Genomic DNA, 21,712 nt, shown 5'->3' with positions numbered 1-21,712 from the left:
CACGGGATTTTTTTATTTCTTCACGTAATCGAAATCATGCCAAACGCCGCACTAGATGCACGAAACTAGACCAAACTAAACATCTTTGTCACCCATTCCATTCCTCAAGAAGGCGGCACCTCCCTAATCTCGGGCGCTTCCCCAGCCACAACCTGGACCCCCTGAGCAGCCTTCTCAGCAGCGGCCTTCTCCCTCGCCTTCTGGGAATCAATCACGGCCTGCAACTCGGGCGGCACTTTGAACCCGGCATGATCAGAGTGCTTCTTGTAAAAGTAGTTATCCGGCTTGGGGGTGAGCTCAGGAGGGAGCTCCTCGAGCACGCACTCCAACATGGCGTCGATGGACTTTTTCTTGGAGGAGTCTCTGTGCCAGATGGAGATGAGATGGGAGTTGAATCTGACCGAGAGGCCGACACCGCAGATTTGGTCACCTATATTTTGTTTCATCCACGTCAGCACATTTTGTATGGAATTGTTGGGAGGGGAAGGGGAGCTTACCCTCCTCAAGCACACTCTGCAACTTCTCCCCTACAGCCAACAACTGCACCCTCGTCCAAACGTCCGGCCCGTTCCCCTTTGGCACTCTGAACGTCCACGACCCTCCCAGGATGTTTCTCCTGTCTTCCCAGATCGGCTTGAACCCCACCTTGAACAGGTAAATGGACTCTTTCATCCGGATCTGGTCGACGGGGGTGTTGTTTGCGTAGCGCCAAAAGTCCTGGACCGACTCGATGGTTGTGCCGAGTTGTTCCAGGTTGGAGTGGTACTCCTCCCCTGGGTTGGTGGAGGTGGGGGGGCGGTCGAACCAGACGTTCCAGTAGTGCTGGGTGGGGAGGGGACGCATGGCTTTGAGGAAGTTTCGTTTGGCGTCGTCGCGTTGCTCAGCGGGGGTGGTGACGGAGGGCGAGTTGGGGTCTGTGGTTGATTGGGAGAGGGAGGAGAGGCCTCGGGTGAAGAGGCCTAGGCCTGGGCGGGGGTTGGGGGGTTGGGACATTGTGATGGCTGAGATGGGGGAGTTGGTAGGTATGGTAAGGTGAGGTAGGAGGTCGAGTTGGGACTGGCACCGTGAGGTTCAGTGCTGGTTGAGCTGTAGACCGATACTGTGCGGCTCAGCAACTGGACTCGTAAGAGGCGAAGCTGTCTCCTTCGGCGGGTAGCGAGAAGGGAAAGCAGAAACGAAGAAAGAAGTAGGAGAAGGGTATGTAAATAAAGAAAGCTTCGACAGCTGGCCGGATCTTCCTGCGAGGCTGCGGCGAAAGGGGCAGAGGTCAAGGGGACCGGGTCTGTCGTTTCAAGAAAGATCACCACCCCGCCTGGTAAAAGCTTGGGGATTCAAGAGGCGGTAAGATGGGATGGCAGTTTTGCTTTCCCCGTCCAAGAAAGATCACCAAGATCAGATTCGGGAGCCGGGTCGCTGGTCAGGGGTAACGGTTGACGACCCCGATGGAACGTTGAGTCCTTGCCGGTCGGGGTGAAGGGTCGAAACGAGGGGTTGGGGCCGGCCAAGGAGAATCAAAGAGGTGTGTGCGACAATAGACCACCACCCACTCAGCTGAAGTGGTTGTGGCAGATGTGGGGATGCAGCTAGAGGTGCTTACCCGCTGCTGCCAGTTTCCAGTGGCGATAGCCGTTAACAAAGAGACGAGTGGTAGGCAAAGAACGGATATCACTGAGGCATCAAGACAAGAGAGTTCTGGAAACAGAAAACAATGGGCGATGTTCGGAATCGACCTTCAAAGGAAGCCATGTGGAAGACCGTCCCGAAGCACGAGGGTCCCTTGTTGAGCGGCTCGAAACATCCAAGTGGATCTGGAGATCAATGGGCAGACCAATCACGAGAGCCAGGCCGACTTGATACGGGATATACAGGATATATCCTGTATGGGACCAGACGTCTTCGAACGTGTGATATGGCTTTGTCGATGGCTGAAGGTCTGGTCGACTGTTTCCATGCAAGAGTCGGGGAATTATTGATGACTTCTTGGCTGGGCGGTAAGAAGGGAGGATCTCCCGAACCTCACCGAAAGACGGCCATGATGGTGTGGTCAGGTGGTCGTCGAGATGCCCGGGCCGTTGTGTGAGCGGATCTCGGCGTTTTAAGGCAAGCATCACGCTAAGTAACTCTGAGCGCCGTTCATCTCATCGATGAGTGCCTACCGGACCTGTGGGTATCTCCAGTCATCATCAGACTAAAATTCTGCAGACAATCCAGGAGACAAAGTCATCAACTGAGTCACTGGTGATGATTATAGTCGAGAGAAGCGCAATGACGAAATCTGTCAGCGGTTCCCACAAGCTGAAACAACACGCTGTTTGTTTCAACAGGGGCGGGAACATCTGACAGTGGAGCTGGTTCTGGGCGGTTTTGGTGCCCGCTCCACCCGCTGTCCGCTGTTCCGCTGTCTTGGGCGCTTCGGAGGCTGAGCCGTTGCTGATCTTGCTGTAAGTGAGTAGTGAGTAGGCCAGTGACTGCTGCAACGGGCGGACTAAACAAGAAGAAGAATAAGAAGCCATCTGCGCGTCCACGTAAGAACAATGGTCTGCAGCCTGTGGACAACAGACGCATATAAAAAAAAAGTGAGCAGAGACATGTGCGAATGGCGGGGCAGAGATGAGGCTGCTCGCATCGTAGCGGGGCAGCGGCATGGTGGTCTTGGCAGGTCCTCTGCGTCTCGCTGGGTCGGGTCGAATTCGACGGCCATTCATGGTCAGCAGCGAGGCCTACTACGTGGTTGGCCATCTCATAACGTACTGCTTGTCTCTGTATATACCGAGAGACAAAGCAAAAAGATCTTGGGCTGATCTGGCCCGGGTCAGGCAGCCCGCAACCTGCATTTTCCGGGTTTTCGAGCTACCTAACGGCCTGGTATTCCGTGTCAGTTCCCACCAACACGGGGCATCGGTTGGGCCTCGATTCGACATCGAACAGAAAGACATTGCCATTCTGAGCAAACTCACACACCGGATCCCCCATGTGAATTCCATGGCGTATGCGGGGCCTGTCCCAGGACAGGCCAAGGCAGGGCAGGGCAGGGTGTGTCATTGTCACTGTCATTTGACGTGTGGGGCATCACGACGGGACCTACACACTTACACGCTCACTCACTTCATGTAATGGAAGAGATCATCTGCCCATTCAATTCCTTTTCCGATATCAGAAGCAGTGTCAAAGTGGTTGGCATTTTAGGGTTCAGCCGGTGTCCTTTTTTCTTCAAGCCTCTTTTCTTTCAAACAGTGGAAACTCTGGGCCGAACCGCTGTACTCAACGGGCCCTTCTCGTGCTAGTTCTGTCAACTGAAGGCCACTCTTTGTTTGTTGCTTTATTCAGACTGGTCATTGTCCAATTGTTCCCTCGGACGTCCAAGGCCATTGGCTGATCTCGCCCGCCTTGTGCTGATAGCTGGGTCGATGAGATCCATCCCAGACAGCCACGACAGCCATCACCTGCACGACATTTTGCTCCCATAGTTCCCACTTGGACGACTTGCTCCCACTCCTCCACAATACTTCCCACTTGCTTCCACACAGCCATTCATGAGAGAAGCTCCAATCCCATCTCACTCCCACCCTGACAGCTGGCATCGGGTACAAATTGGCTGTTTTCATCGCAATCAGCCCCATCTGCTTTGGAACACCACTCAAGGGTTAGAACAACAGCAGGCTTCAGAACATACAAGTCCCGACCAGGTATGAATCAGAAGCCTTTTCTCTGCTCTGTCGAGTTTCTTTTCTTCCCAACCATATTTCGTTTTTGGAACCAAGCAAGACCATATCGAGCAACTTTTCGGATTCATCAGTCTTCCTTGGTTCACTCACGACCACCCACACACATCTCTTCCCTCGCTCACGATTTTCTTTCCGTTTCCTCGCGGTTTGCTTGAAATGGCGACCGCAGTATCTTCGCGTGCGGGCGAGTTACCTCGTGGGCCTGCCGGCGCTACTGGACAACTTCCCCGTTCGCGTCGAGGCGAGCAGGTTCACCTGCGCGAGGGCGTCAATGTCGCCCTCAAATACTTCAACACAACCGATCGTGCCGAGATCAAGTTGTTGACTTCCAAGGCAAAGAACTGGGCGGATAGATACTACAAAGGCTACAACTACGCCTTCAAGAGACCAACTGCTCTTCTCAAGCAGTACCCCAACCTGTTCAACATGAACACCCAAGGTTCGTTACCACCCTCTCCCCCCAGCTTGTGGCCGAAACCTATTGACTAACTCGCAACCTTAGCACACGCCCGGCTGGAACAACAAACACCAGCCCAGACCGCCACGCCCGAGCCAGAGTCGGGAGATCCTCGCGAGTTTCGCCGTTGGGAGAGGCAGGCCATCCCCTCTGAGCCATTCCCAGAATTCACCGAGCCCCTACTGGCTTCCGACGAGCTGATCAACGAAGCTCTTGAGATGCGCTCTTGTCGATCGTCTGGTGGTGATGCTGAAGCCAGCAAGCGAGTCGATGCCGCCATGCTTTGCCAATCCGGCCTTTTGGAGAAGCTTCCTGAGTTCCTGGGCCAGCTTGCTCGCGTCGATCTTGATCTCCAGACTAGACTTGCCAGCAACCCAGAGTCTGATCCAGTCGGTGACAATGTAGAGATCACCGAGAAACCGACTTCGGAGCTGGAAGTCCTCACTGAGCTCACAGAGACACAAGCCCGCCGTCATGGTCGGCGTGTTATTTTGCCCGGTGGTCGCCCGTTCAAGCTTCCCGGGGAAGAGATCGAAGACGGCCGCAGTGCTGGCAAGGCTGGCGGTGCTGAGAGCTGCACTGTTGTTTCCGATTCCCAGGACCCCTACGGCAGCGGTGACGAGACGGATGCCTCGACCTCCACCACGGCGAGCCTCCGTGTTAAGCGTAAGCGCAGAATGGACACCGTCTCGGACGAGGATTTCCAGCCCAACAAGATCCGCATTCAATACACCGCGCCGCCCACCAACCTCGCTCGCCAGTACAAGGAGATGTTGGCGGAGCATGCTCGCCAGAATCCCGATGGCTCTTCTAGCGACGCCTTAGCGGACCTTGAGTTTAAGATGCCAACTCCGGAGCGGTCGCCGAGTGTGGCGAGTTTGACAAGCATCCAGGTCATCAAGATCAAGATTCCCGAGGGTTGGTCGACCCCGGAGAGCTCCCGGTCAGGGACCCCCACTGAACCTTCGCCGCCAAAGGTCATTGTTCTCGTGAACCCTCGCTCGTGTTCACCATCTCCTCCGGCTGTCGCTTCTGCGACGCCTTCCCGAATCACCAAGATCAAGGTTGTCAACTCACGTGGCAACCCTCCAACTGGCTCTGTCAAACGTTCGGCCTCACCCACCAAGATCACCAAAATTAAGGTGACCAATTTTCGCCCGACCACCCCTGTCGACTCTGCCAGTCGCTCAACGACACCAAACCGGGTGCCGCGTATCAAGGTCATCAACCGGAAGCTCTCCCCCGAAGCCCTAGAGAAGGCCTTCGAGGTAGCGCAGGAGAGGTCGGTCAGTCCCGAGAGCAGCGGCGTGCCTTCGCCCTCGGGAAGCACTTCCAGCAGCAACCTCGAGATTGCTCGCTCGTCCTCGTCTTGCTCCAATACTTCGCTCGACTCGACCTGGTCTGCCACTTCGAAGAAGACCACGCGGATCAAGTGGGCCAACAAGAGGAGTTCCCCTGCTCCCTACCAGAGTGCTCCTGACCTGCCGGCTTCGTCAAGCTCGGAGAGGTCTGCTAGGCCTATGACCTTCAAGATCGCCAAGCGGCCCCGCGTTAAGAGCGTTGGGGAGGCTGATGTGCGAGCGAGCAAGCTGCGGTCAAGTAGGGTGTTTCTGGTTGATGAGCTCGACATGGCCCTTCATGAACTCTAAAGACCATTTTTAAACACGACCTCGCCGGTGTGTACAATAGAGCACCACGCTGTATAAAACCCATACATTACATCAGGCATACAAGCGTCTACATTTGTCTGTTGAAACGTACAGCCGGCATCATATACACATATGGATCTCCTTCCTCCACTACAAGACATCACCGATTCGTTCAACAAGAAACGTCGTCATCGAGCGGACTACTCCAACATTGACATCAACACTATCTCCCCGGCATTCTCTTCTTGGTTTTTCTTTTTTTTTTAAAAAAAAAAATTATATATATATATATATATAAACACAGCACAACAACGACCCAACATGAACGATACCCGAATACAGCAATAGCATCACATATATGGCGTTATGGGATGACATTTCACGATTCAGAGATACCCCTTTTCGTTTGGCGTTGGACTGGGCGTTTCTTTCTGATTAGCTCTGGAAGAGTCTTTCGTTTTCCCTTGATACACAGGTCGAGAATAGAAAGATAGACACACGAGGAGACAGCGATATAAAGGTGCATTTATGGAAGGCGTTATTGGTTGGGAATGGTGTCTAGATATGGGAGATATGTTATTCGGCGCGCAACATTGCGATGGATGTGGGAGGATGAACTGGCTTTGGGGTGACACCCCATGCGATAGCTTTTGCACCATTGACTCGTTGCTGACGAGTTGGGAATTAATGACGGGATTGAGAAATAAATTCGGTATTTCTTTTTGGGAAGAGGTTTTGTGTTTTATATCTTTCTTTTGTAGTATAGTTATGGGTAGATTTTCTTGCCCCGAGGCACTACTACCCCTCTTCGTTTTCGGGCTGCTCGTAGAGAATCTTGAGACAGACAATACCATAAGATTAAAGACAACATTCTCACCTTTAACGTCCACCAAGCCTCGAGCTTTCAGTCCGTTGGCCCTTCCGCCACCCCCCTTCCCCCCTTCCCCCATATGTATGCTGTCCGGAGTCTGGCTCCTCTTCATCCACTGACCATAGATGGACCGGGGAAACCAACGCACGAAGACGACCCAACATTGTGGAAAATGGCATGAGATCCAGCAGCTAGAAGGAAGCACCCCGGCCACCTCAACACCTCCACAAACCCAACAGCCTAGGAACGGGCGCCCTCTTTCCACCAGCCGTGAATCATACTTCACAAAGTCCCCCCAATCGAGGAGGAATCTTCAGAACAAGAGAACCGCAAAGAGCCAAAACAACGAAGGAACCACCACCAAGATTCACGCTCGGTCGAAGTCCAGGACAAAACAGCAAACAACAAACCCCAGGCGGCCGAATATACTTGCCCCAGGGATGTCTGAAGCGAGATGGAAGGAAACCAGTGACATAACTGGAAATACCCAGCTTATGCCGACATATGAAGAGGCCACACGCGATCCAGATAAAAAGCGCAAAAACATACAACACCGAGGATTCCCCAGCGGTCACCCACCTGAGTACTGGCTCAGCCCCTCAGCTGTTCGACTCGGGCAGATCGGACGGGATGCCGTAATTCCAGCTGGGTATGGTCGTATGTGGCAGACAGGTCCCGATTTGATGCCTATGAGTTCGATGGCGATATATAGGGAAAACCGATCCGGTTCTTGATTTTGTCTAGTCAGTCAAGAAGCTTTGGTTTGTTCATCTATTTCTAATGGTCCAACTCATGGTTCGCGACAAGCCAGTGGCACCAAGAGCGAGCTCAGAAGTCGCAGAAAAACCCCAGACTTGTGGCAATTCCCCCAGACGTTCAACGCTGCTGCAGGAACCCTATCCCGTCTTTTATATAATTTTTTCCCCCCTCTTCCTTTACCACTCGATGACGCCGAGCGAGCGTTACGGAGCATCTTGACCTCCTTCCTGGAGATCGCTCCATGACACGGATCAGCCGGCTAACGCTTCACACTATAATTTATGCAAGATCGAGCCCTTATTAATTTCGCACAACTCTGCTAACCTCTCATTCCCAGCTATCGGTGTCGATCAATCGGATTTTCACCACGTCCCAGAGGAGCAGCACTCTCCCGTCGTCAGTAGACGCTTCTAAAGTCCAACAGGCCGTTGAGGCATATGGAGACCACGCCTATCCGACTCTGATTGCGCAGACTTCGTTTTCAATGAACTGAAGTGCTATCAAGCGTGTGAAATATGGTCAACAAAGCCTAATCCAGAGCAGCCAAAGCGTGGGCCTGACACAAGGTGGGACCAAGCGGCCCCGGAGCAACCGCACATGATGTAGCTTAACTTACGTCTGTGTACCAGTTGTTTTGTGGCGAGGGTGCCAGGCCGTTCGATTAAAGAGCAACAACCCTACGCGAGCATAAGATTCTTGCTCCGAGTCTCAAAGTGACATTAATACCAGCAGTGCCGACTTCGTTGAGGTTTGATAGGTGTATTCATGCACTACTCCACTCTATCAGAGGATCTGACCTCATGCCCCTATCTAACAACCTCTGGAAAGGAAGAAGAAAGTCGTAAACACTACAGGTCCTAGGTATCGAAACGAAACGGAACGAAAAGAAAACACCAGGTTACCCCCTCCCTCCCAGAACACCCTCCCGAACAAAACCATACCCGTGATACCATTGCAGCATGAACACCGTTAAACCCCCCACCACAAAGAACCCCCAAACTGATAAAAACGAAGCCTACCGCCCAATGATATATCCGTACGCATAACCCCAGCCAAAGCCGACCAGGGCAACCAGCAAGACCAAGCTCCAAAACGTAAACGGATTCTTGATCCCCTCTACTCTCGCATCCCTAACCTTTGTGACTGACCCGCGGTCCTGTCGTCTAATCCTAGCAAGCGGACACTGTCCCTTAGGTGACGTCCACATATCCTGTTGTACCGCCTCCGCCTTCGCCGTCACACTCTTCGCCCCGTTTCTCCGCTGCTGTATAAGCGCAGTCTCCTCCCCAAATCTCACCACCTTGACCGCCTCACCCCCTTCCACCGCCGTTGCCTTCCCCTTGCCCACACTCGTCTTCTCCACCAATTCCGTCACGGACGTAATAGTCCCATGAGCATGCAGCCCACTGGTACTCGTCTCAGCCGTAGCAGGCGAAGAACTCGTATTCAACCCCTCCAAGTTCCCCTCACTCTTCCTCTTGTGTGTGTGCGAACGCGACCTCCCCTCCTCAACCAGCGTGCTCCTATCACCGCCCGAAAACGTCGCCTTCCTCAGCGCCCTCATCCCCCTCTCCTTCGCTACAGCAACGCTATCCCTCAACCTCCCCCCCGCCACCATCGCAGCCCTAGGCACAAGCATACTAGCCCAAGTATCCACCACCCCATTCTCTTCTTCCACTTTATCATCATCCCCAGGATGGCTATCAAACAGCCCATCCAGCTGCCCCACAATCCCATTCATCACGTCAAAAATACAAACCCCCTCCCTAACCACATGCTCCCTCTCCCCCGCAGTCAGCAACCCCTCCAGCTCGGCAAGTCGGCTCTTAAACTTAGTCTTGATCTCCTCCCCATCAAGCGGAGTGGCAAACCTAAAAAAGTTGAGTGGCAACCCATCGTCCTTGATCCTCGCCAACCCATCATCATCACCACCACCACCACCACCACCACCACCACCATCACCCTCTTCCTCCTCAGAAGCGAGCAGCTCCCGTATGCTAATCGGATCCTTGCACATCTTGCCTAACACCGCATCAGACTTCCTCATCCAGAAACCCTCCCCCGCAGCCTCAAGACAAGAACCCAAAAACCTCCCTCCGCTAAAAAGCGCCATGTAGAGCACCCAAGCATAGGCGATCACCACCTCGGGCTGTCTGGCTATGTTGGCGTGGATGTGGCGGACAAATTCTCCCAGTCTCCCCGTGTTTTTGACTTGTTCCAGCATCTCCTCCACTTCTGTCTCATCCCACCCCGACATGGCTCTGATATCCCTCTTTAGACTCCCGCTCCGTGCCATCCCCGAAATCTTCAAGTGATGCAATACTGCATGAACCCTCTCGCACTTTTCATCTCCGATCGGGTCTGCCGTGGTGCCAAACGGGAAAGGGGGAAGGGTTTGGTTTTCCGGGAGGACGAGGAGGGAGCTAGAAGGGTGGTCAAGGGCGGCGTCGTGGGAAGCGAGGATCTTGTCCCATGCTGACTCGAAGGCGATGTAGATTGGGGCCATGTGGAGGAGGCCGGTGAGGTAAGCTGTTGGGTTGTATGCTACGGGCGGGACAGAAAGGGGCAGGCGGAGGAGGATGGACTTGTTGAGTTTGGTGTGCTGGGTTCGGGTGGCGGCGTTGATGCTGTTGCCTAGGTGGGGGAGGGGAGAGGTGCTGGTGGTGGGGGATGTGTCTGGTGCCATGTCGACGATTATTCAGAGGTGTAAGTTGAGAAATGTTGAAGCGGTGATGCGAACGCCCGAGGCCGTTGGAAAAGATGTCTCTGATGTTGAAGGCGGGACAGGGGCTAGGTAGGCCTTAGGAAAAGATGATGCCAACGATTGAAGGTTAATATACCACGTAGGTATGCTCCAAGTGGCGGCGTCGCTGTCGTAGGTAAGGTAGGGAAGAGCCTTTGACCGTTTGAAGCCCTTGATCAAACTGTTGGATTCCGCCGGTTGCGTCGAGGAATGATAATACCGCCAAATACCGGCCGAAACAAAAAAGAGAGAGCAATATCCGTACTTTGCAAAACTGTAGATTGTTAACGGCCGCAAGAAACAAGAGAAGGCAGGTAGTCTTACAGATAAGAAAGAAGGCTGTCCGTTTGACCCCTGCAAACCGGTGACCTCCCTCCGCCCAGACGTGGTGGTTGTTGAAAAAATGAGGAAAGAAGCAAGCAAGCCTGATCACACACTCACACACAGAAGCAACGCCCGGATGACCGCCTCACCAACAACAGACACACACACGCACACACAACAACTCGAGGCTGCCTTGCACGGAAGAAGTATGCGGGGAGAAAAAGAAGGATGTGGAAGGTGGAAAATGAAACTCTATCAACAGACAGACAGACAGACAGACAAGGATGAAAACACCACATAAGCTGCTGCAATGTCACTCCCAACACTCACCTCTCGATCATCGAGACAATAACCCACCAGGGTCTCCCTGATTATGCCATGCATGGAAGCAGGTGGCAACCATGACGCCTTGCCTCGTCCCAAGCCTCTAACCGCAACCCCGCATCCAATATTGACTGGCGTGAACCTGGCAGGTGATTGTTGATTTTCCCTCGGGGACACCGCCATCGAGTTATTGTTTTCTTGTTTTTTTCCCCTTCCGCAATAGGAACCCTCGACATCAAATGCTAGTCTTCAATTTGCTGAGGAGAAAATGCACAAGTCCCGCTGAGTGGCCCCAATCGGATCACGGACTTGAGACGTTCCACTGCCGGTAAGCGATCCGTGCACCAAGCAAATACCCGCTGATCGGTCGGTTCCAGACCGTTGGGCGCGCCGTTGGGGAACGAACTGAAGCCTCATCTACTTGCACCATCCCGGAACTGTTTACTGTTGGTGATTGTGAATTATACACATCATTGTCCACCACTTCTTCGCTCGCCCTATGTGATGCAAAACGCCCTGGTGATGCTCGAACAAAATACACGATTGATGATAGCCCCCAGAATATGTAACACATATCCCTACATCAAACACCCTATACTCCCGTCCGCTCCTGTTCCTTATTCCCCTCCCCTCCCTCCTGGCTCTCGTGCGTAACAAACACAAACGACAGCACCACAATCCCCGCCCCGACCCAATACAACCAACTCGAGTACTGCGAGTACTGAATCATCTCCCCGACAAGTGACACGGGGATGTTCAACGACAACCCCACCGTCACAATCAACGGCGTCGTCAACAACATGGCATACGCCCAGATAATATCACTAAAAAAGCTCGCCACCGAATTCAACATAATAATCGCCCACACCGTCCCCGTAGGCGGCCACTCAAACTGTTTGTTTCACATGGTCAGCATCCCCTCCCTCACCAACCACAACTTCACCAAACAGAATAGAAGAAGAAGAAGTACTCACCGGCTCCAACCCGGTGAAATGCAGTATAAAAAACCCCGGCCACAAAAAAACAACATTAAACAAGCCCACCAAGCCAAAAAACAAGCCCATATTCACCCTCTCCTCATTCCCCACCCTCAGCTTCATAACCGTGACATAAATCCCATACACCACCGCACTGAACAGCGCCATCGAATCCCCCACCGCGATCTCCCACGTTGACTTGTGCGGAAAACTCCCCCTGCCATCATCATTCGCCCCCGACAAATCCACCGAACTGATCAAGATCACCCCCACCAAGCTCGCCAACACCCCAACCAGCTTCCGGACCGTGAAACCCTCCACCCCCTTAAGAGCTCCCAAGATCAAAGTCCATATACTGCTCGTCGACGTGAGAATAGTGACGCTCCCGACAGACGTGTACTCCAGACACGCCGAGGCGAAATAATTCGCAAAAAACCAAAGCATGCAGAACTCCATGCTCAACCAGGCCGTCTCCGCGAGGGAGAGTTTTTCCTCTCTTGGGGGGAGGTCGTTTGCTTCCAAGCTCCCCTCGTCTTCCACCACCAGCAGCCGTTCCTCGTCTTCTTCATCTCGGTCGTTTCTCAACAGCGGCGCTGACCGCCCCTTCCGTAACTCCCTTGCTTGACTAAGCGTCGTGCGCCACCCGTTTTGTATGATGTACTTCCCCGTCATGGGAACAAGACTGATCGCAAACATCGAAGTATTGACGTAAACCAAAAAGAAAGGCTTCGAGTATGTCCCGTCCGAGAAGATGTATGACGCGAGAAAGTTGGAGACTGTCCAGAAAAAGACGACCACCAGCAGCAGACATATCCCTAGAGTTTTCCTCGCGACCCCGCCGAGGAGTCTTGATTTTTGTGTTTGTTCAGTGTGTGGTGATAATCGGCCTGCCGAGGCAGGGGAGTGGTCGGCCGACATTCCACCTAGCATTACCCTCGCTCCGTAGTGTTGCGACCTGCGCCTGTCCGAGAAGGAGGATCGGGGGGAGATATCATCTTCTTCGTCGTCTGTAGTATCGTGTTTGTTGGATCTGCCGAAATCACCGGATGGTCGGTGGTGGGTGTGGTGGTGGTGATCTGGCGGCGCCAGCGCTGCTGGGAGGAGTGGTTCTGGGGGTGCCATTGTTTTCTGTATTCGCGTTCTTCGCTTTGTGCAAGATGGACTGGTTCCAAACTTATCGCCTTAGCTTCAAAAGAGCCTTGTTGTTGTTGTTGTTGTTGTTGTTGCTGTTGTTGGAGTCCGAGGTAGTAGTCGCAAAAAGACCCTGTCCCCGTTTCGCGACAAGTGCTCGATCAAAACCATGGGAAAGCCTGGTGGATTCATTCGATGGGCCGAATTATCGTGGATCTCGAGGTCGTTCGGTTGTGGACACTCGACACTTGTTGTTCGGCGGAGTTGGTGCGGACTGCAGAAAGGTCGGCCCATGAAAAAGTAACCGGGTTTTGTGGAGTTTGGATCTTGTCGATTTCGCTGATCACTGGAGCTCGACCGTTTGTTCGTTCGTTCCAGGTTGGCGCCAGGCCCACCAGGCGCCATAACGGTGGCTCAGCCAGCAGGGTTGGGGTTATGCCGCGATATGCGGTGAAACATGTATAAATCACAGTAAGGTCTTGCAACCCAGCACAGAGGTATCTTGTTGAGCTTCGCCATAGATATATATATATATATATGCCTTTCCACCTTGATACCAATGCAGGTCTATCGAGGCCTTCTCAAAAGCAGATAAAAAAGCGCCAAGCCCAGGTTATGAATTGGAAACAACTCGCCAGATACTCCCAGCATGATATCATACAAAGCCAAAAACCCAAAACTTGAAAGAGCAAACTGGTCATCCTCACTACATCTCATGCCATCATGTATCCTGCCTAGCACGCGCACCCGTCCCGGTCGTTCTCAATATGGATGTTGATGGGGTCCTGAAAATCGCCGCTGAACTCTTCCGACTCTTCCTGGAGGAGCGCATTCCTCGCGATAACTGGGCAGGTCAGGTCAGCATGTTGTCAGATTTGACAAGAGATAGGCTCAACTCACCCTCAAAAGCCTGCTCAACGTTGATGGCCTCCTTGGCAGAGGTCTCAAAGTATGGGATACCACCCTTGGACTGGCAAAAGGTCATGGCCCGCTTTGTCGAGATCTTTCATCTGTCAGCACCCATCCTGAAACCCCCCTTCACAAGTCAACATACCACTCTCTTGCTCTCCTCCACATCGATCTTGTTGCCCAACACCACAAATGGGAAGTTATCCGGGTCTCGTGGCGAGGCTTGGATCAAAAACTCGTCCCTCCAGCTGTCGAGCGCATCAAAGCTCTTGGAGTTGTTGACATCGTACACCAGCACACAGCAGTCGGCTCCTCTGTAAAAGGCCACACCCAGCGACTGGAACCGTTCTTGCCCGGCCGTGTCCCACAGCTGCATGGTCACTTGGCGGTCGTCCACCAACACCTCTCGTGTCAGGAAATCGGCTCCGATAGTGGCCTTGTAGCTTGCGCTGAACTTCTTGTTGACCTGTCGATTGCGTGAGGAGTCAGCATGGGGCGGCGCACGTGAGTGTGGGCAAGTGTCATACATATTGGTTCATCAAACTCGTCTTGCCAACACCGCTATCGCCCAGGATGATGACCTTGAGGAGGACCTTCTTTCTGGAAGCCATGGCGGGAAATCGTTCCGTTTGGAGGCTCAGTGACGCGGGGAAGGCGGGTGGAAGAATTGATGCGCAGGCGACCGACGTTGGTTTCTGGTCTGGGAAGTTTTGCGGTGGGCGAGGTCCCAAAAAATAGGTTGAGGTCTACGCTCAGTAGCACACGGGCAGTGGTTCGAGGTTTCCAGGTTTGCGGCTCCGATAAAATGAACGGGGCTGATGGGTTGGTAGGGAATCGGCTGTTGGAGGAGTGACGAAGGCTGGAGCCAGCAGCGATAGAGAGCTATCAAGAGCGGGCGGGCAGGCACCAGATGCAGAGGGCTGGGCCAATCACAGCCCTGCAGCCTCAGTTGGCCCACCTATGAGACCAGTGCCTTTTGGGCTTTCCCCACCCCACTCTTGAAACCTTGTGACAGCATCTGCCTTCCAAGTTCCAACGCCTGTTTCCACCAGTTGATCACTGTGCGCCCGCAACATTTGGGAAAGAGAAAGAAATGGCAGGGCGCCAGGCCAGCCACGCGTCGGTTTACTCTTCTTGCATGCGCCCACGATGAAGACCATCATAACCTGTCGAAACACACAAACAGCACGAGCCACCGGCAGCGAACGAAGCACCGACAACCACTCGGCCAAGCTGGATCCCTGGCCTGGCTTGGTGGTGCATCTGCCTGCCCCCGTCACGACGTCGCATCCTGGCGCTCGACATGCTACCTATCAAGGTACACATCCGTGCTCTAGCAAACATCACCACCACCACCCACCAAGCCAATGGCCAATGAACAACTCCTCGACAAGATCCGGTCTCTCAGCGACCTCGAACTAGCCACTCTCTTGTGTCTTGTCGCCCGCGAACACTGCCTAATAGGCACCCTCCCAGACTATGTCGACGAACTAGCCGAAGAGCTCTGCCTCGTCGCATCCAAAACCTTCAACCTCACCCCCGCCATCATTAACTGCCATTCCCACGCCACCCTCGACGAGTTCGCAACCGGACTCCTGGTCCCCCAGCCAGCCCGCGGTGGTCCCCCATCACCAACCCACACCCGCTCTGCCTCCCCCTACCATCTCCGCCATGAACCCTCTTCCACCACCGGCGGTCCCTCCTCATCAGGGGGATCCTACTTCCCCAGCCCCGCCCCTCCCTCTCGACCAGGCGCATTCTCCCCCCGAATCGGCCCAGCAGCCATCGTCCCCTCCTCCCCATCAACAACAACCCACCAACCAGCCCAGCAACCCCAAATAGCCAACTTCATCCTCGCCAAAAACCTCCACCTGGCCCCCCGCGCCGTCCAGATCCAAGCCCTCGAACTGCTACGAACCCGAAGAATCTTTACACGAACCTCTGTCCAAACCGCCCCGAAGCAGTTCTTGTTCATCGCCATAATCGGCGCCCCCTCCCCGACCCAAGCGAGGGTGACACCCCATCTAAACGACTTTTTCTACTTGAGTCATTGGCACGACGCGGAAAAAGACGGGCTTGACCACCTCGACGCGGAGCTTTCTCGTCCTGACGACAACATTTCCGTCGCGTCGAGCGATAGCATCATCAAACGGTCGTCATCCGGTCTCGGGCCTTTGCCTGACCACGAACCTGCTCCGCAACCGCATATGACGGAAGACGACATCTCGCTGCTGTCTCAGCTGACGACGCTGGCGTGTGTGGATGTGGATGTGCTGAGGTATCAGATGAATGTGGTGAGCCATTTGAGGATTCACAGGGCGGTGGTGGGGGGGGTGACGCCTCAGGCGACGAGGTGTTTGGGGTATTTGTGCAAGAGTTTGGCGGCGCTGCATGGGTTGGGGTTTGTGACGGCGAGTTTGGTCGGGTTGGCGGTTAGGAAGGTTTATGGGCATCGGATTGTGATGGTTGGGGAGGGGGGGATGATGGAAAGGGAGAGGAGTGTGCAGTGGGGGAGTGAGGGGGAGGCGGTGGGTGTGGTGATGGGGGGGTGGGGGGTTGAGGAGGTGGTGGAGGATGTTTTGGGGATGGTTGGGGTTCCTGCTTAGAAGGGGGGGGGGAGTTTGTTGTGATATTCAAGGGGAGTGGATGAGTTTTCAAGGCAAGATGGGAAGGCAAAGGCCTTTTATTTTTATTTTTGGAAGTTTTATGGTTGTTGTATGTATCCCAAGGCCAAAGAAGGGGGGTGATGGTAACAAATAATTCAACATTCAAAACATTGAAACATCATAAGAGCCAGACAGGTATCGACAGCGTGATGTGATGGGAACAGTCAACATTCACACACTTTTTTGCATTTCCGGCCCCCTGATTCATGATGTTGTTCTATCCTACAGGCGAAAAACAACCACCGCCCCCCTACCCGCTCAACCCTCCCTATTAACGCCGTCTCTGTTTCACCAGAGTACAACAGTATCTCCCATACCCTAGACCAACCAACCAACCAACCGAAAAAGAAAAAGAAATGATGATAACTAAAAGGTTGTATATGTATGTATGTACGCGAAGACATCAAAAAAAGTTGCGTGGCTTTTTTTTTTTTTCATGACCCCTTCCTTTTCCTTCCATTTTCTCCTCGGTATCATGCTGTGCTCCAAAAAGGTTCGTCTATTTATGAACCTCCTTAATCTTGCACTGCCACCCCGAACTCTTGCTCAACAACGGCAAGCTGTTCATCATCACACATCATTAGCATCAAATCATTTCTCGTCATGATCGGGGGACCAAAGAAGACATACCTAGCACCCAAACACCACCCCAACTCATTCCCCTTGATCTGCTTCGCAATCCTCACCTCCCGATCAATAGGCATCTCATACCCCGTATGCGTCAGCGCCAACATAAAGTTCAAATCCAAACAATGCTCCGGCCTATCCTTCAGCTCCTCCATCGCGCCCGGCACACTCTCAAAAACATCCCACTCCCTCTCCCCGCCACAAACCCTGTTCGCCAGATCCGACATCTCCCTAAGAGTAAAACTCTCCGGCATCCCCAACGGCTGCGTCCGATCGTAAAAGTAAGACAAGAAGTAAATATCCTCCCTCGCAAACGTCTTGGCCATAGACGGCTGATGCACACCGTTGAACGAGCACGGCGCCAGGTTGCACGCAGACTCCTTCTTCAAAATCCTCTCCGCCAACGCCCGGCACTGCGCCGGCGCGGCCCAGTGAGGGCCAGTCATGTTCAGCTCCAGCTTGGAGCCGAGGGGGTGGTCACCCGGCAAGACGATCTTTGCCATCTTGGACATGCCCGCCGAGTAGCAAGGGTTGACAATCGGTTTCTCCATCCAGGACTTGTCACCCTTGTGCTCCTCGTACAGATCAGTCACGAGCTCGGCGAGGATGGCTTCACGAGCAGACATGAGGCCGTACCCGAGATGGGAGTGCTGGTACAAGTTGAACTTGCGGCCCCCAAAGTCAAGAGCGTACTTGTGGTCCCCCTCGGCGAGCTTGGCGGGCATGCCGCCGTCTGTAAGGCCCTCAAACGAGGGCTCAAAGACAATCTGAGTGGATCCACCCCCGAGGTCAAAAACAGCCGCGGTGGGGGAGTGATCTGGTCCGCCGATCTTGCCGAGGAGGTAGTTGGTCGTGATCCAGGCATACACCCCCTCGTCGGAGCCGTCCATGATCGCGACGCCGTTTTCCTCGCGGGAGACGAGGGGGAAGGGGTACTTTGTTTCGATTCTGTGGCGGACCGCCTCGAGGATCTTGTCCGACTTTTCCTTTCCGATCAGACGAAGACCGGCGGTGGCCTTGACGGCGATGGGGGAGCAGGACTTGAGCTTGTCGGGAATTTTCTCGAGGGCGGCGTCGAGGAGGGTGTCGAGGCTTTCGGCCGCCTTGAGGGGGTCGTCCTTGTACGCGGAAAGACCGGAGGATTGGCCTTCGATCTTGGCCGTCATTTTGAAGAGGACTTCATCCTCGAGCTCGGGGGCGGCGCCGCAGTTGTTGAACTTGTAAACGTGAATGCGGGAGCCTGTGCTGCCGGCGTCGATCATAGAGACGTATTGGACGATGGGCTTGTCTTTGGAGTAGGATCGGGAGCATCTGTCGGTTCCGTAGGAGGAGTCTGATGGGACTTGTCCCTGGCCGCCGACGTAGCTGTCGCCGGAGGAGGTGAAGAAGTAAAAGAGCAAGAGGACGGTGAAGACGATGGCACCGGTCTTGATGTAGCGTGCCCGCTGGGACTGCTGGGCCCAGGCGGACTGCATCTTCGCGACGAGGCCGGGTTCTCGGTGGTCGAATCCGTAGCGGTCGGGCTTCTCGTGGGGATCGCGAGCAACGTGCTTGGTGGGCAGCGATACCGACGTGCGTCTCATAGGGAGGGAGGGGTGAGAGGTGAGAGAGAGAGGTCTAGACTGTGTAGACCGTGTGGCACATCGGTGTTAAACGAAGGACATGGATTGAGAATTGTGTGCGACTGCAACTGCAACTGCAACTTCAACTTCAACGGCCGCTGGATGGCGATGGGCGATGGATAAAAAAAGAAAAGAAAAAAAAGGGGCGGCGCTGCTTGAAATGTGTTTCCCTTTTTTGGGGGGCCTGGATTTGAACAAACCCCCTGGGCGGGATGACGCCGCAGCGTGCCAAGGACTCACTGGGTCCCGCTGTTGCAGGCGTTGATAGGGCACGACAGGGGCCTTAGGTAATGGATAATGCAAGTACTGCAACATTGGAATGAGCTTGATTCGACTGTGTTTTCACCTTCTACGTGTCCCGGAATGTGTGTTTGGAGGGTTGGTATCGGGGAGAAACCAGGCCAGGCTCGCAGCGGCGCGAGGTACCGGTACCAGGCACCAAAAGTGATTCCTAAGCTTTCCAGAACCAGCACCTTCACTACCTACATCATCTCGTCTGCCTAGGGGAGGAGGCGAATATATCGCATTGTAAAAAGACATTTAAAAATCTAATCACTACCACTCAACCCGCTCTTCTCCCTATAGAGTTCATACCCTAGAGCCTCTCGCAACGACATGGACGTGACCCTTTTTGTCTACGACCTCTCTCGGGGGCTGGCCAGACAGATGTCAGCTGGTCTGCTTGGTTTTCAGATAGATGCCATCTACCACACCTCGATCAAACTCAACGGGCTGGAATATGTCTACGACGGGAATGTGGTGGCAATCAGGCCTGGTTCTTCACATCTTGGCCAGCCGGAGCAACAGCTACATCTGGGGACAACTGACTGTAAGAATATCCAACGTCCAAGAGTCCAGAACCCTACTAACAATCCGTAGTACCCATGGAGGTGATCGAGGAGTATCTGGACTCATTACGAGAAATCTATACCGTGCAGGTGCGAACATGACTTGCCAATGAAAGGAGGCAAACAACCCATCGCTAAGACATCCCAGGCCTATGACCTTTGGAAACATAACTGCAACAACTTCTCAAACGACTTTGCCATGTTCCTCCTCGGCAAGGGGATCCCTGAGCACATTGTGAATCTCCCACAGACCGTCCTGTAAGCAATCCCATCCCAGACGGCCCCCGGTCAAAGCGGGCCGTTCCGAGCTGTTATCTGCTCTGCTCCGATGTAGCTAACAAACACGCAGGGACTCTCCATTCGGCCAGATGTTGATGCCCATGCTCAACCAGCAAATCAACTCCAACAGACGACAAGGAGGCATTCTTGGTATCCAGCAAAGCACCCCCGGCAGTTCAGTCAAGCCAAAATCCCAGCTTCATCAGCACACAGGCAAGGTTCACAATGTTGCCACCCTGGCAGAGCTGGACCAGCTGCTGGCAAGGCACCAACATTCTTGCGCCGCTGTCTTCTTTACATCAGCAACCTGCCCGCCATGCAAGCTCGTCTACCCCCTGTATGACGAACTCGCCGCCGAAGTGGGGGACAAGGGCGTTCTCATCAAAGCAGACATCTCGCAAGCGTTTGATATCGGAAGCAGGTACTCCGTCAGGGCAACCCCCACCTTCATTACCTTCCTCAAAGGCAAGCAAGAAAACCAATGGACCGGCGCCGATCCCGCGACCCTCCGAGGTAACGTTCAGCTCCTCGTCCAGATGGCCTGGCCACGGCACCGTCACGAGTCTCTTGACCTACCAACCATCTCCAACCGGAACGCCAAGCCGGTGCTGTACACCCGTCTCCCGCCTCTGGCCAAACTCCTCGCCAAACTGCCAGCAGAAACCTCGTCCAACCCATCAGTTCGGGATATGAAGCGCTTCCTCGAGACTCGTGCTGCGGAAGGCCCGGCGGAGGCCACCCTACCCAACATCCCGGGGTTTCTTTCCTTTGTCAATGACTCCCTCGCCAAGATCGAAGCCGATAGGCTCTTTCCCCTTATCGATCTCTTGCGGTGCGCACTTGTTGATTCGAGGGTGAGCTCGGTGCTGGCGGGGGAACAAGATTGCAAAACTGTGCTGTCTATCCTCCGGCTGGTCAACAATGCTGTTGAAAGCTGTAGCTGCCCTTACCCGCTGCGTCTGGTTACTGTTCAGATGAGCTGCAACTTATTTTCGTCACATCTCCACGAGGATGCTATCCTCTCTCATCAAGCACTTCGGCATGCGATAACGGAACTGACGACAGCTTGCTTCCGGGAGAGCGAGACGGCCACGTTGAGGGTTTCCTCGGCGGGATTGTTGTATAATCTCGCGCTGGCGAATAGTAAGAAACGGAGGGCTGGACCGGGGGATGCCCTCCCCGGAGAGGAGCAGGCTGCTTTGGCCGGGTCGGTGTTGGAGGCGATTGGGGGGGAGAGGGAGAGTGCGGAGGCGTTGGAGGGGATGTTGAATGCGTTGGGGCTGTTGGTTTATTTGTTGCCGCAGGAGGGGGAGGAGATGGGGGAGATGGAGCAGTTGTTGGTGATTATGGAGGCGGGGGATGTGGTGAAGGGGAAGGGAATGGTGGAAGGGTTTGGGGGGTTGAAGGGGTTGGTTGGTGAGGTTGGGGAGCTGCTTGGGAAGGGGTTGAGGAAGGCCTGAGGGTTAAGAGATGGGGTTTTGTGCTGTTGTATTATTATGTTGAGAGCTTGGAGTTCTCGGGAGGAGATACACACCTTTATCAGCTGGTCGGTAACTTGGAAGTAGTAATTCATTTGATACATTAACATGAGCACATGTCAGTGATATTGAAGCTATCGACAAGACTTTAACAACGGTGCCAGTACAACAACAACAACCCCGCTACCAACCGCCAAAAAACGCTCCCAACGTCTCTTCCACCGTTGCACCCAACCAAAACACGTCAAATCCCTTTTGCAGGCGCCACACAACCCGCCTTGGCACCAACTCTTCACCCCAGGCAACTGAGCAACAACCCCACC

At 54.0% G+C, this 21,712-nt stretch overlaps 8 protein-coding genes across 8 annotated transcripts; 3 read left to right on the top strand and 5 right to left on the bottom strand.

The window, feature by feature from the left end:
- Positions 1–22: 22 nt before the first annotated feature.
- QC764_203520 (uncharacterized protein) lies at positions 23–2,848 on the bottom strand. Its single transcript, XM_062944055.1, has 2 exons — positions 498–2,848; positions 23–430 (listed from the first exon to the last, which is right to left on the bottom strand). Exons 1-2 carry the CDS (start codon positions 991–993, stop codon positions 105–107), a joined length of 822 nt encoding a protein of 273 aa, XP_062802838.1. The 5' UTR covers positions 994–2,848; the 3' UTR covers positions 23–104.
- Positions 2,849–3,533: 685 nt separating this feature from the next.
- On the top strand, positions 3,534–5,831 carry QC764_203510 (uncharacterized protein; the record flags this gene model as incomplete). The annotated part of the gene is made up of 3 exons (XM_062944054.1): positions 3,534–3,686; positions 4,065–4,164; positions 4,228–5,831. The coding sequence occupies 3 exons, from the start codon at positions 3,534–3,536 to the stop codon at positions 5,829–5,831; spliced, it is 1,857 nt and encodes a 618-aa protein (XP_062802837.1).
- Positions 5,832–8,476: 2,645 nt separating this feature from the next.
- On the bottom strand, positions 8,477–10,147 carry QC764_203500 (uncharacterized protein; the record flags this gene model as incomplete). The annotated part of the gene is made up of 1 exon (XM_062944053.1): positions 8,477–10,147. The coding sequence occupies one exon, from the start codon at positions 10,145–10,147 to the stop codon at positions 8,477–8,479; it is 1,671 nt and encodes a 556-aa protein (XP_062802836.1).
- Positions 10,148–11,305: 1,158 nt separating this feature from the next.
- Positions 11,306–12,951, bottom strand: QC764_203490 (uncharacterized protein; the record flags this gene model as incomplete). Its single annotated transcript, XM_062944052.1, has 2 exons — positions 11,306–11,744; positions 11,827–12,951. 2 exons carry the CDS (start codon positions 12,949–12,951, stop codon positions 11,445–11,447), a joined length of 1,425 nt encoding a protein of 474 aa, XP_062802835.1. The 3' UTR covers positions 11,306–11,444.
- A 743-nt stretch (positions 12,952–13,694) lies between these two features.
- Positions 13,695–15,342, bottom strand: GTP14 (Ypt/Rab-type GTPase Rab7; the record flags this gene model as incomplete). The annotated part of the gene is made up of 4 exons (XM_062944051.1): positions 14,397–15,342; positions 14,015–14,335; positions 13,861–13,963; positions 13,695–13,804 (listed from the first exon to the last, which is right to left on the bottom strand). The coding sequence occupies exons 1-4, from the start codon at positions 14,478–14,480 to the stop codon at positions 13,695–13,697; spliced, it is 618 nt and encodes a 205-aa protein (XP_062802834.1). The 5' UTR covers positions 14,481–15,342.
- Positions 15,237–16,475, top strand: QC764_203470 (uncharacterized protein; the record flags this gene model as incomplete). The annotated part of the gene is made up of 1 exon (XM_062944050.1): positions 15,237–16,475. The coding sequence occupies one exon, from the start codon at positions 15,237–15,239 to the stop codon at positions 16,473–16,475; it is 1,239 nt and encodes a 412-aa protein (XP_062802833.1).
- A 346-nt stretch (positions 16,476–16,821) lies between these two features.
- On the bottom strand, positions 16,822–19,448 carry GDA1 (Guanosine-diphosphatase). The gene is made up of 2 exons (XM_062944049.1): positions 17,166–19,448; positions 16,822–17,095 (listed from the first exon to the last, which is right to left on the bottom strand). Exons 1-2 carry the CDS (start codon positions 18,743–18,745, stop codon positions 17,035–17,037), a joined length of 1,641 nt encoding a protein of 546 aa, XP_062802832.1. The 5' UTR covers positions 18,746–19,448; the 3' UTR covers positions 16,822–17,034.
- On the top strand, positions 16,845–21,371 carry QC764_203450 (uncharacterized protein; the record flags this gene model as incomplete). The annotated part of the gene is made up of 4 exons (XM_062944048.1): positions 16,845–19,613; positions 19,664–19,722; positions 19,781–19,890; positions 19,982–21,371. Exons 1-4 carry the CDS (start codon positions 19,400–19,402, stop codon positions 21,369–21,371), a joined length of 1,773 nt encoding a protein of 590 aa, XP_062802831.1. The 5' UTR covers positions 16,845–19,399.
- Positions 21,372–21,712: the final 341 nt, after the last annotated feature.

The sequence above is a fragment of the Podospora pseudoanserina genome, chromosome 2 (genome assembly GCF_035222485.1).
Source record: "Podospora pseudoanserina strain CBS 124.78 chromosome 2, whole genome shotgun sequence".
In the NCBI taxonomy this organism is placed as follows: domain Eukaryota; kingdom Fungi; phylum Ascomycota; class Sordariomycetes; order Sordariales; family Podosporaceae; genus Podospora; species Podospora pseudoanserina.
The sequence above is the reverse complement of the archived record's forward strand: the minus strand, read 5'-3'. Positions and strand labels throughout refer to the sequence as shown.